Genomic DNA, 12,726 nt, shown 5'->3' on the forward strand with positions numbered 1-12,726 from the left:
ACCAAGATATGAGAATAGTAACTGAAATAACAGAAAGATTGTTGTAAAACTCACAAAATATGTACAAACAAGCTTAGCTTCTAAAATTTAGTTTAAGTAATACAATAAATGTTTGCCATTAGCAAAAGACCAGTTCTAATGCACAACATAACATACATACGAACTTCACTTCAGCGGTCAAAACTAGAGCCTTCTTGTATATAATCCACTACCAAAGCTATATCGGTTCGAGACCTCGCCCACAAACTACTAATACCTCGCCCATAGAATTTTTCCTGAGATGTCAAAATATTGCGTCATAAGTTACGTTCATAAACTAGTAAGAGATGTTACGTTCAAGAATTTCTTTAAAAATAATAATGAGACTTATCGATACTTTCGCTTTTAACATAGTAATGTTTTATATATATAAAAACTATTACATAAACGTTTACAAACATCATAAATTATAAAGCATAAATCACAATAATTCCAAACAATTCGTCCAATACCACTTTGCTTACAAGAGGCATATCTAAATGTCTCCATATGTTGGCCATGATTATATGTATGTATGTATGTATGTTTTGTTCTTTCTTTATGTTTATTAAATGCTAACTGCCACGTGGTTAATTATTATATAAATATAAACTTTTGAATTCCTTGATTTATTCAGTCAGGCAAATGGTTAGTGTTATTTACACAATAACAGAACCCTGATAATATTCAGCTTACGGCTTCACTTAGAACCATTATGCAAGAAGCAGTCGTATTTCGTATAGGTCAATAGCTATTGTAGAAGTACTAGTGGCATAGAAGTGCTCGATATCACTGTTGTGGTACTACGTTCGTAATAACAGAGTTACCGGAAACCTTAAGTTATATTGAATGGAAGCCATTAAAAGAAGTATAACATAACCTTTTGAAAGAAAAAATAAATCTATTTTTAAACGTTATTGCCCACTTTTTTACCTCTATTACTATCAGTTTTATATTAAAATACCTATATAAAGTAGCAGTGACTGTTATTTATTAAAATTCAAAAAAAAAAAATATTTTGATATCAGTTTTTTCTACAAAATATCATCAAAAATTGTTTATTTTTGAGGCGCTTCAAAATTGAGATGATAATTATTATATATTGTTACAGAAAACTTACCACCGCAGTGAAATTTAATGATTATAACACCAGTAATCCAACACATTGACTTACCTATTTTATTTAATTTTTACAAACACTCACTTCAACTCCATCTTATGAAACACAATTATAGAACGAAATGAAATAGTTAGCGCTTAGGATGACGTTTATCGACTAAATATTACCACAATATATTCTTAAGGCATATAATGGATCTAGGAAGCACTGTAGTGTTACTAAAAAAAGTTAATAGAGTGGTTTTTATAGCTTATAAAACACTTGAAGTGGCAATCACCACTTCAACAGCACTATTGTAACTCCTCTTATCACTCATTTACCACTCTCTATTACCATTAAACCACTTTAAGCTCTAAAATTGTGGGCCCAAATCAGGGTTATAAGAGAGTTATAGCGCGCTGCATCGCCAATTGTAAGCGCTTTTATAGCAACTCGGGTTCTTAAAAATCTCTTATACAGCTCTTGTAGAACTAATCTTAGCGCCTAAATGTTACTTGGGTATCCTGTCTTAAATTTGGTGACACCGCACTTTCGAATTATATTGAATTTTTTATATTTTTTAACGTGCTTTTCTTCTAGCAGAACAGTAAATATGAAATCGTCTGTTTAAAAGTAAAACCACATAAGTGACATTTTCCACAAAAAAAATCTCAAAATTATGTACCTACCTGTTGTAAGAAAATCACCATCTTCCTGCACATAAAACTTTTATTAAGTTATTGACGTTGACATGCAGAAAGATAGTGATTTTTTTATCATAGCTATATAAATTAAAGACTTTTTGCTTAAAATGTCATCTATGTGGTTTTACGTTTAAAACGTAATATAAACGAAATATAAATTGCACGGTAATTATAACTAAATAAAAACAATGCACAAGTATACATTTCGATTGTTTGGGTAGGTAAAGCTTTACAATTACTGCCAAAAGAATCGCCCTCTTGATGGCTAAAGGCGTTTGATACCGGTCGGGTTAGCAAGCTCTATTCAAATAAATATAAAAATACAGACGGCTGTGCATATTTGTATGTATCTTGCCAATTAGTGGGTTCCCGACGAAACTCCGATTGTTTGCTTGTGAGAATATCCCGTGTCGTCTCCTATTTTTAAAACGTTAACATCCTAGATGGAGATGATCATCATTTAGATGGAGAGAGTTACGCTGCTATCGCATGCAATAATCACCATAAGATCGTATCATAATTTTTACATAGATGCAAGAACTAAAATCTCGCCTACGATTATGTCACACGAGATTCACAAGTAAGTTACAGACTACTGCGAATGTTTACAAAGCGAAATACATAGGAGGGTGACTCTTGTTACGAATTCTCGACTCTATGAATACGTTCTCGTATATTTTCAAGTTCATACGAGTATCGTATAAATCGGTTTGAACCGTTTTAGTGCGAGATTTGCTATTCGAGTTCAGAGTTATGTTAACTCGGAAACATTCAATAGTCAATGGCGAGGCGATTGTCGCCCACGTGGAATAATCGATAATCGCGAATGTTTACATGAAGAAACTTTTTAATTTTCTTTCGATAAACGTATCTTCAAGACAAGAAACTGGTGTTAGTCGTTTACAAACATTTTAAGTTTTTTTTCTAACTACATTCGAATATGAAGTCCATCGCAACAAGCGTAGCCACGAAAACAATGACAGGTAGATTTTTTGATCATACCAAGTGACGAGATGAACAAGCCGTGTCTGGTGATAAGGAACACGCCCGTCCATATCAGTGCCACTTAGAATTTTAAATCCCAAAAATCTGAGGGGCACGGCCCCCGCACCCGTCACCCTGAGACATAAAATGACAAGTCCCATGTGCCTGTAATTTCACAAAAAGAAGGTACTATAGCATGGGAACGAAACTTGGGCTTGCGTAGCGAGAGGTACTTTATAAATATAAATGACGATTATATCATAATTATAACTTTATACGTGTATTCAATTTCAAAGCTATGTCCAGAACTCCTAAGATGTCTGTTTGACATCAACACTGTATTATTCTTACAATTCTAAATACAAAACCTAAAGTGGCTGTACTACAGTACCTATATTAAGTTAGATCTCACACTAGATCAAGGTTTCTTAACCATTTTCTAGTCATGGACCCCTTTCAAAATGTCAAAGAGACACGGACCCTTTCTGAACATATGAAGAAGGAAGGCTCCAAGGCAACATTGACGCACATTTCGCTCGCTCCATTAATAAATGGCCGTCAAAGGGTGCGAAAGTTCAGAATAGTCACGCATAGTACCTATTTACTCACAATATATTCTATACCAATTTTTATACTAATGCAGTTAGGTATGCTCGCTATTTACCCCCGGCATTAATTACACGGACCCCTTATGCTAAGGCCACACAGAGGCTATAGCGAAAGCGTTCCGGTCGTCCGCGGCGGGCGCATGTCTGCCGCAGGTTTCAGTGTGGCAAGGTTCATATAAACTCATACATTACGCAGGTTTCTGTGTGGCAAGAGCATTAGGGTCTATGGACCACAGATTAAGAAACACTGCACTAGGTAACCTGTAGAATACTGTATTCATGGAACTATATACATATCTCGCACTTCTATAATTTCAGGAAAGTATAGAAAAACCGTCAGACGGAAATGTTTGGCGCGAGCTGTCTACAGCCCTGAAAGACGTCGATCGCGACTGGGCCTCCGTATGCATCAACAAGTCGCTGAAGCGCGACTACAGGCATCCACTCACGTTTGTGTCGTCATTTTTAACCGCTTCACGCATCGCACGTTGCGTTGTAGTTATTTCACGTCAACATAAACAACATCTTAGAACGGTTACACACGGCGACCTTTTGCAGCAATGCAAACGCAATGCAGAAGCGATGCAGTTGCTAATCGTCTACCTTTACACACGCGCGCTATTTTAAGCAGCAATACAAACGCGATCAAGCGCGCGACTGCATCGATACAAACGCGCGTTTGTATCGATGCAGTCGCGCGTTTGCCTCGCTGCTGACAGTCGCCGTGTGTAACCACTGTGTGTTCCATAAAAGTATAACTCTTTGAGATTGTTTTGTCTGTCAGGCTCCTATCAAAAGGCTGCATGGTGTTCGAAACGAATCCGGACGCAGCTGAGCCCTTCTTTCGGTGTTTAATAAGTCTGTACCCGTTCTGGCTCAACGGTTGGGTGATCACTAGCATCTACTATATGCAGCGAGAATTTTTTAAACTAGCTGACGAGGTCATGAAATGTTCATTGTTGTAAGTAAACATTAATCTGCGTTTCAATCCCTTAATTAAGAGATGGAAGAATGGCAAGTGGCAAGTTTTGCAGCAGGTGCAGAACCATTACCTATGCCCATGATAAAGGAACCTAGTAGATCACATAAAAAGACTTATTTCTCCATAAAAAAAATACAAATAATAACGCACGCACTCAACATAGCCCCGCACTAGGGAAACTCTGTGTCGCGGGTGCCATGGATACATACATAGACAACCACAAATTACACCCAAACTCACGAGAGAAATAAATGTAGGCCATACATATGTATAATTTTCCTGGTCATATAATCATTATTATATGACCTCTGCGTGGCAGTTCGGCATGGTAACCTTTCGGAGGCAATGACTATAACAGCAGACTTAATAAGTGTAATATAAAATACAACAAAATTATGTGGACAAAAAGGTTAAAGACTCAGTATTGTTGATTTTCACTCTTAAATTTTGTTGTCCGCTTGCCATACCATGCTTCTTATTTTTTCGTGACAAAATCCTCCTTAGCATACCTCTCCGCCGCGGGGACAGCTCTCTACCGGCTAAAACAACCTACAACCTCGGATGCTCTAGTGGGAGGGATCCGGGAACGACTTTGCGCACCGAAACCCCCCAGCACCTAGGAGGCGCTACGTCCTCCCCCTCCCCCTCCTCACGACGTAGCAGGCCACACCGCCCCGTTATCGTCCTCCCGGCGGCTGCCAAACTTACACCGACTATACCTACGTTTGTAGTACAGATATGGATGTAAAAGAGCTGAGTAGACAACCAATTTCTAAAATGACGCCACAATGTAAAAACAAGTGACAGTCAGATGAAACAAACTGTATTCTACAGCCAAAGAATTCCATTTTCAAATTTAATTAATAAAAAATTTTACTTTTTAAATATTGTTTATGGAAGTGGCCAGTTCCGGAAACGTATAGTGCGCCCTGTGTAGATCACACTATTTGGGTCAAACAATCTATAATATACCCTTTGACATCTCTGGATAACCTAACAAGATACATTTTAGAGACTTTTTGTCTCTTTTCTTTGGCAAAACGCGCCGTAATCAGCGAGTACCTTACGCTTATTGGCAAATACTTACATCCAGCTTACTGGCTTACATCCAGCTTCTGGAGAAAATTTAAAGGATGTTTTAAGATTCTCATATAAGTCAGTTTATGGGTACTATCCATTTAGAATCTTGCGAGGAGGTTCTGATTGCCCAGAATTAGTGGCGCAAGTGGTGCGCCTGTTCGTCCCCCCGCTAAATAAATTTAATCTGCGTCCACGTGATCACCATCTTTTGGCGGCGTCGGCGGTGTGCACCGTGTCGCACAGTAAGTCACCACTTGTTCGCGCTCTGTACTGTTTTAATGCGTTTCTCGTACCTGCACCAGACTGCGATGGTTTTGCAAGTAGATGGGTAGCTGTGCGTGATGAATGTTTTCATAAATCATCAGTGATTTACTAGTAATATTATCCAGTTATTGAATTTCACAGTGCCTTGGTGATTTACTGTAATACTGTGTAATTTTATGAAATAAATAAATAATCCTTTCACCACGATGGCATGCGTTATAAGTACATATGTGCCATCGATACGATAACAAGACTGCGTGCAGTCGACACTGAGTTCAAGCAATTATTGCCGCGCACCTATGTCAGGAGCTCAGTGTTTTTGTTAATGTCGAATAGGAAGACGTTACTTGTTGTAAGTTTATCACTGCCTTCAGAACATTTATGGTTCCAAACGCTGATTTTATATTTTATTAAGGAAATAAACGTATCACTATCAAAATCCTCACTTTTAATTTGTCGACAAATTCACAAAACAAATCCTTGATTATCCGCTGTGGTAGAATAAGCGTATAAACTGTCATTGTGGGCAACCTTGAACAAAAATTCGGCATAAAAACGTGAATTATCTTTTAGCTCAGTTGAAATGTAGACTCGCTATTTAAAATTGCTTCTACCTAGTAGATAAGGTCATGTTTACAGGACTCAATCAGAAGGCTTGCAACGCGACATAGGCTATGGCAGGGCATGGGAGCTAGAACTCGGCGACTGGTGGGAGCCAACACCATTACTGCCCGGCATGAGCGTTTATTACGACGCTGCTGACTTGCTCTTGCGGCTACGGGCCATGCCAGTTAGTTTACTTTATATTACCTATTGCTACTGTGAACGTGTCCCTATCTTGTATGTGACTGTGTGTGTCATATTGACGCATTTCCACTAGAGTTGCCAAATACGGAATTTATCTTTTTACCCGGGACAAGTAGAATTCATTGCATTTTTGGTTAATTTCGTTTTATTACATAAAAGTATATTGTTACAATATTATTCGGAATTATATTAATAATATGGAATAATTTATTCCACGTAATATATCTTTTTGACATATTTATAAAAGAGACAATTGTACCACGATATCTATGTACTACTAAGAGTCGTATTCTAGAACTCTACTCAATGCTCAAGTCAGGATTTGTTCAGACTTGAGTATGATTTCAAGCACTGGAAATAGGACCCTAATGGCAAGGACTTGAGTATGATTTTCAGTGCTCACTGCAATACTCAAGTCCTGACTTAAGTATTGAGTAGAGTTCTGGAATACGACCCTAAGTCTTTGCAATCGTAATCAAATGTGGTAGTTTGATTTTAATTAAATTCGGCTTGCATTTGTTACGGACATGAGGCCACTTTAGCACTGCCAAATACCGTGACGACAAAAACAATTTGAGTTAAGAATACTAAAAAAATTAAAAATTAAAGTATTTGTTAACGCGCATGCATAAAATGCTTTAATTTTTTAGTTGTTATAATTCAAAAGAGTAAGAAAGAAACTTATATAGTAAAAGTCACTAAAATGCTGTGCAATTTGTTGGCGACATTTGCACTCTTAATTATGTCTAGTTTATTTATTTTATTATAATCTGTACTTAATTGATTAAATAAGAATTAATTTAACAGGTTTAACCTACTCTTTTAAGTTACGTTTTAGTGAATATTTACATAATTTTTTTGTCGTCTCTTAACCAACCTGTCATTAAAAATTTTATGTCCCGGCGGGATGTTAAAATTATACAAAAAATACGAGATGTTACGTGACATACAGGTGTTGGCAACCCTGATTTCTACACACAATAAATACATAATAAAATAAAACAAGCATTAAAATTATTTGTTGTGAAGACAGTCTCGGCGCTGATTTTAGCCTGTCCCTGACCTTTGTGAACACATTTGAAATTCAGGCCAGATTTGAAAACTTGGCCAAGTGCATATTTATTTACAACAAATCGAAAGACATGTGTTTATTCACTAGCTACGACAAAAAAAAGTAATAGCAATCTATGAATCTACCGAAGAGGTAGCAGTTAGAAACAGTAAAGCTCTTGCAAAAAAAGCTGTTTCTACCGCCATGCAGTAATGTGAGCATTACTGGTGGCACAGCAGGCACAAAGGACTTGTCCCTCTGGGTGAGGAGTGCAATGGCAGTGCCCTTAATTTGCGATTTAAAGCACTGCAACTATTATGGGTAAGCGTGTCGTTTACCACGACTTGTTCGTCCCGATACTTAAAATCGTGGAAAAGTGGCAAACATCAAAGCATGGCAGTGGCTTCCATGGCAACGAAATTTAAATTTAAATTATTACTTAAATATCGAGTTCTTAGGTTTTCGCGATTGTTACACATAATATGGTCACGGTTGACACGATTGAGTCAACCGTGACCATGGGACCTGTAAAGGGCCCGAAACGTCGGTTTGTTTGAAAAAACAAATATACGCGATTTAAATCCGGAAAAATAGTTTCATTTCCTTATTACTTAAATTTCAATTGTTTTTTTGTAAATATTTCGGCCAGAAAGAATGGGGTCCCCTTGCCAGCGTGACCATGGTCGAATGCTTGAAATTTGAGTTGTCTAGTAAAAAGACGCTACTTAGTTGGTTCTAGTCGCGGAAAACTACATTTAGTCCTTTCGCCATTCAAAAGTTCTAATGGTGGTGTTTTACTGGTCATGCTGGACTAATAAGCTTATACCGGTCGGTATCATTTTTTATTCTCGAGTACCTCAGGCCCTAGCTAAGATCCGACTGTACCAAAAAAGTCGTGATTTAGACGATTTCAGTTATTCTAAATTTAGTCGTTTTGAAATTATAAGAATATTTCACTATCTATACTATAATCCCCAATTTAAAAAATTCGACCGTGGTCACGCTGGGGCATCGATTATATAACCAGAAATAGACGAAATGTCATTTAATCACTGCGCTCCGATCGGCGGGCCCGCGTTCGAAACAATTAACGAGTGTCGTCAATTTTGGACGAAAATTGCAAAATTACATATTTAATTACCGATGAAATGTGATTCTGTTTGTTTTGTAATTTTAGATGTTCTGCTTTTTTTCCCACACCACCGAATGAAACAGCCCGCATAGTTAGAGATATTTATTATCTTTATTACAATAAATACAGAATATTTTTGGAATATACTGAGACATTCACACAGGACAGTTGTTGGCGCTGTACTATTTCAGCTTTGTGATTTCAGTGCAAACGAGAGTTGATATTTAAAAGTGATTGATATAAGGTCAATTTGCCTGATGAGTTGCCAAGGATGGATGGTACTTATTTCATCTCTATTTCTGGTTGTACTCGATGTGCTGGGGTAAGCGACGCGAAAGAATGACTAAGATCTTGAATTCTAAAATAGGGAACATATCTACATACAATTGACAAGTCTTAACACTCTTAGCTGGCCGAAGCGTGCCTTGCGAGGTCCCTCTGCGACTCTGGAGAAACAGCAGCTTATTACCACTTAGTTGCCTTGTGCTTCAGGCTGCATGGGCAGATTGATGAGGCACTCTGCCATTTGAGAACCGGCATCAACAAATTCGGCGAGGCGAGTATCTACATTGTTCTCTAAATACTTTGAATCATAGATATAGAAAAAAAGGGGAGCTATGTAATGACGCTATGAAGATCGGGTATCGATGTCGCCACTTTTTAGCTTGTGTGCAATCATTGACTTACAAATAAATGGGTCGTCCATTTATTTGTAAGTCAATGAAGGGTCTAATACAAAAACCACAAAAAAATGTCCCAAGTCAACCTATTTAAACGTAGTGACATGTAAAGGAATATGAAAAAGCTAAAACGTTGAATTTAAATTGTAATGTCATCGCAGTACTATCTAATTTTGCTTGCTTCGCTGTCAGTCGAACAAACGAAGACTAAAGCGTGAATGACGCTCTGTATACGATTTTAACGCCCTATAAGTTCAGACACTTTTTAGCACGGACCCGACGTCCATATAATTGTAAGTCAATGTGTGCAATTCAAACTTTACGCTTTATTATCTACTACCATAACTTAAAGATTTTGATTGGGTAGGGCTTAAAACGTAAAAACGACATAACAAAATTTTAAAATTTAACAAATTAAACTTACAGTCATTTGAGTAAGAGTTATATTACAATATTTCAGTATTTTTTCATCCTGGTTCAGCCATTCACCAACAGGTGGCGTTTTAGTAAAAATAATACTAGTGTATAATAGCTAGCTATTACACGTTACATGGCGCTGAAACTCATTTTTCGTTACACTAAGAACTCACAGAGCAGTGTTCAACCGCGTCTGCCGCGGGACCGCGGCATCTGTAGAATGTAACAGTTAAGTATATAAAATTAGTAGCCTGTAGTGGTGACGGTTGCTCGAGGTTGCGGCGGCGGGGTACTAGTAGAACCGCTCAGGACGCGATGACCTGCGTGCTTGGCGGCCGTCGTCGCCCGCACACTTTGGCGGTCGGTTGCGCCTGGCAATGTGGTGCAAGCACGCAGGGTAAGTTCTCTATTAACCGCGCAACTTGCAATTAACTCCCACTAACTTCGCAATCGCAACGGTTTCGTGCCCGTAACCGCGGCAGCTACGTGCCCGCACAAACTTGCAGGGTCGTAAGTAATTAAATAAAACCGCTGTCTAGCAGCAACGGCGGGCGCGGATGGAAACCGCTCCGTGATTGTTAACCTTATTAACCTTAAACTGACGCTACTCAACGAGGGATGTGGTCCTACCTAATCGATAGTTGGCAACCATGTGACTGTTTTTAATATTAAAAAAATATTCCATTTTTCCATTGACTTACAAATAAATCGACGACGGGTCTAATACAAAAACCACGAAAAAAATGTCCCAACTCAACCTATTTAAATGTAGTGACATGTAAAGGAAATATGAACAAGCTAAAACGTTGAATTTAAATTGTAATGTCATTGCAGTACTGTCTAATTTTGCTTGCCACAATTGAAAGGCGCACAAAACACAATATTCAGCTTCTACTGGAAACTTACCGAAATGCACTATATGTAGCTTTTAGTGAAAAGTACTTGAACATAGGTATAATGGAGTAGCCTTTATTATTTATAATTAAATTTTATATGTAAATGTTGAATTTTATACAATGCCATTCATTACGAGCTATGGTGTCTGATTTTTTTTATTGAGTTTCGAGAAATCTCGTACCCGATTTCTCGAGTTATTCGAGATTTTTTTTAAAAACCGTAAAATATCAGCTCAGTCAACTATAAAACTAAATGTGAACTTTTCGAAAGTTGTTTTGGCCTGGGTATTCTGAGTTGTGCCCCGAAATAAATTCCATCGTTCTTGGTCCCAGGTTCGATTCCCGGTAGAACCAATTTGGGAAATGAACTTATGTAAATTGGTTCTGCTCTGGGATTCTGTTGCTCTGATACTCATGGGGAGTATGTACAGAGAGTTGCCTAGTTTCAGACCAGGTTATTGTCTTACAATAGAATACCAAGACCAGAACCATTTAGAAAAGTTAATTTGTTAAATTGATCCTACCGGTATCGAACCCGGGAACTTCTCATCCAGTGCCCACAGTGCAAACCGTTAGGCTATCAAGGTTGTACTACTTGTATTTTATGCATTGTTTGCATGTGAAAGCTACAAATTGCTTAAACTTTAAAAAAACCCTATTTAATATGCAGTGTCAGTCTGCTTCAATTACCTTCTTTGTTTCTTAAGTTGGTATATTTTGTCATTCATCCAACTTTTGATTTTAATGCATTTTGGCGGTGTAAGATGTTCTCTGTAAATACTTGTCACGTTCTCCTTAAGTTCAAGCTATGTTTACTGGATAAATTCTTGTATTGTCTCCTTCCTATGCACAGTTCACTCATTGATGTAATCACATACCAAAACTTTAATATAAATTTAATAAAATTTAATGTAATGCCTAGGCACCAAAAAAAAGATCTTACTAGCAATGTTGGCAAAGCTGTTTTTTTTAATTTTCGTAAGCCTTTGCTGGTTATGTACATATCCGATTGTCTGAAATGAGCCGAGCAAACAAATTTGTATATTTTCAGGATAAAATGTTCTTCTCGTCGCGATTCAGCTATTATATTTCTCCATAGTGAGCAAAGTATAGGATCTCGAGGAAAACTGAAATAAATACATTTATTATGCCATACCATAAGAAATGTACCCATGTTTCGGTTTTTTTAAATTCAAATTCAACGTAACGCCAAATTTTCATAATCCTGAAAACCGATTCATAATAAAACCGTTATGCTTTAGGGAGCTTTGGATGCTTATTACAAAGAAAAGACTAAGTTAGCTTAGGTTTGTTTCGTAATATTCTTAATATTCTAAAAAAAATCCCAAAAAAATACTTTCGGGATTATGGAAATTCATGCAAACGTTATTTCGGGCAAATGTATTTTCGGTATTCTGATTCTTAACCCCAAGCCGTAGAAAGAGTACAACAATATTTGAAAGTATTACTAACATGTATTAAAAAATATTTTAATAATAACATTAGCATCAAAGCGACTCTATGAAATTTTTGTTCTAAATATTTCAAACGCTTGTGTTTGAAACAATTGAAAGTGACGTGTTGGGTCTCGTTCAGTCTTTTACGCAACCTATGAGTCGGAAAGAGACAGTTAGCTATTTGATTATTTTGATTGCTTTTGTAATTTATATTCACAATTAATTTAGATATAAATTAAATACTCTACGTTTAATCTACCAGTATATTTGACATATTATTTGATCGAGGCTTACGGGGCGCTTTACGTATTGACATTTTTATACCATTATCGCGATTTGGTGTCTTGATTGTAGGGGTATCATTATGAAATAGAAATGTAATGCTGAACAATTCAGAATTTGAGTTACAATCACAACAGACAAACCACCATAAACACAACAATAGACACTACTATTTGATGTCAATTTTGAAACACCGAAAAAAACGCTTCAATTATATAATGAAAGGCGCGTGCGATAACCCGCGGTATACAACATGAGGCGCACC

The 12,726-nt window shown here is 37.1% G+C and overlaps 1 protein-coding gene across 4 annotated transcripts in view; it reads left to right on the forward strand.

Annotated features, from left to right (window-relative positions):
- The window catches only part of LOC113239976, a 51,821-nt gene that overhangs the window by 34,850 nt on the left and 4,245 nt on the right, over nucleotides 1-12,726 (forward strand). For 3 of the 4 annotated variants that reach the window (XM_026477169.1, XM_026477176.1, XM_026477183.1), the window contains 4 exons: nucleotides 3,732-3,862; nucleotides 4,198-4,374; nucleotides 6,379-6,529; nucleotides 9,139-9,285. In XM_026477169.1, coding sequence (XP_026332954.1) covers nucleotides 3,732-3,862; nucleotides 4,198-4,374; nucleotides 6,379-6,529; nucleotides 9,139-9,285 — 606 coding nt within the window. The remainder of the gene's footprint in view (nucleotides 1-3,731; nucleotides 3,863-4,197; nucleotides 4,375-6,378; nucleotides 6,530-9,138; nucleotides 9,286-12,726) is intronic. The other variant, XM_026477192.1, reaches the window with a different exon arrangement.

The sequence above is a fragment of the Hyposmocoma kahamanoa genome, unplaced genomic scaffold (genome assembly GCF_003589595.1).
Source record: "Hyposmocoma kahamanoa isolate Upper Pololo Valley unplaced genomic scaffold, ASM358959v1 100021, whole genome shotgun sequence".
In the NCBI taxonomy this organism is placed as follows: Eukaryota; Metazoa; Arthropoda; class Insecta; order Lepidoptera; family Cosmopterigidae; genus Hyposmocoma; species Hyposmocoma kahamanoa.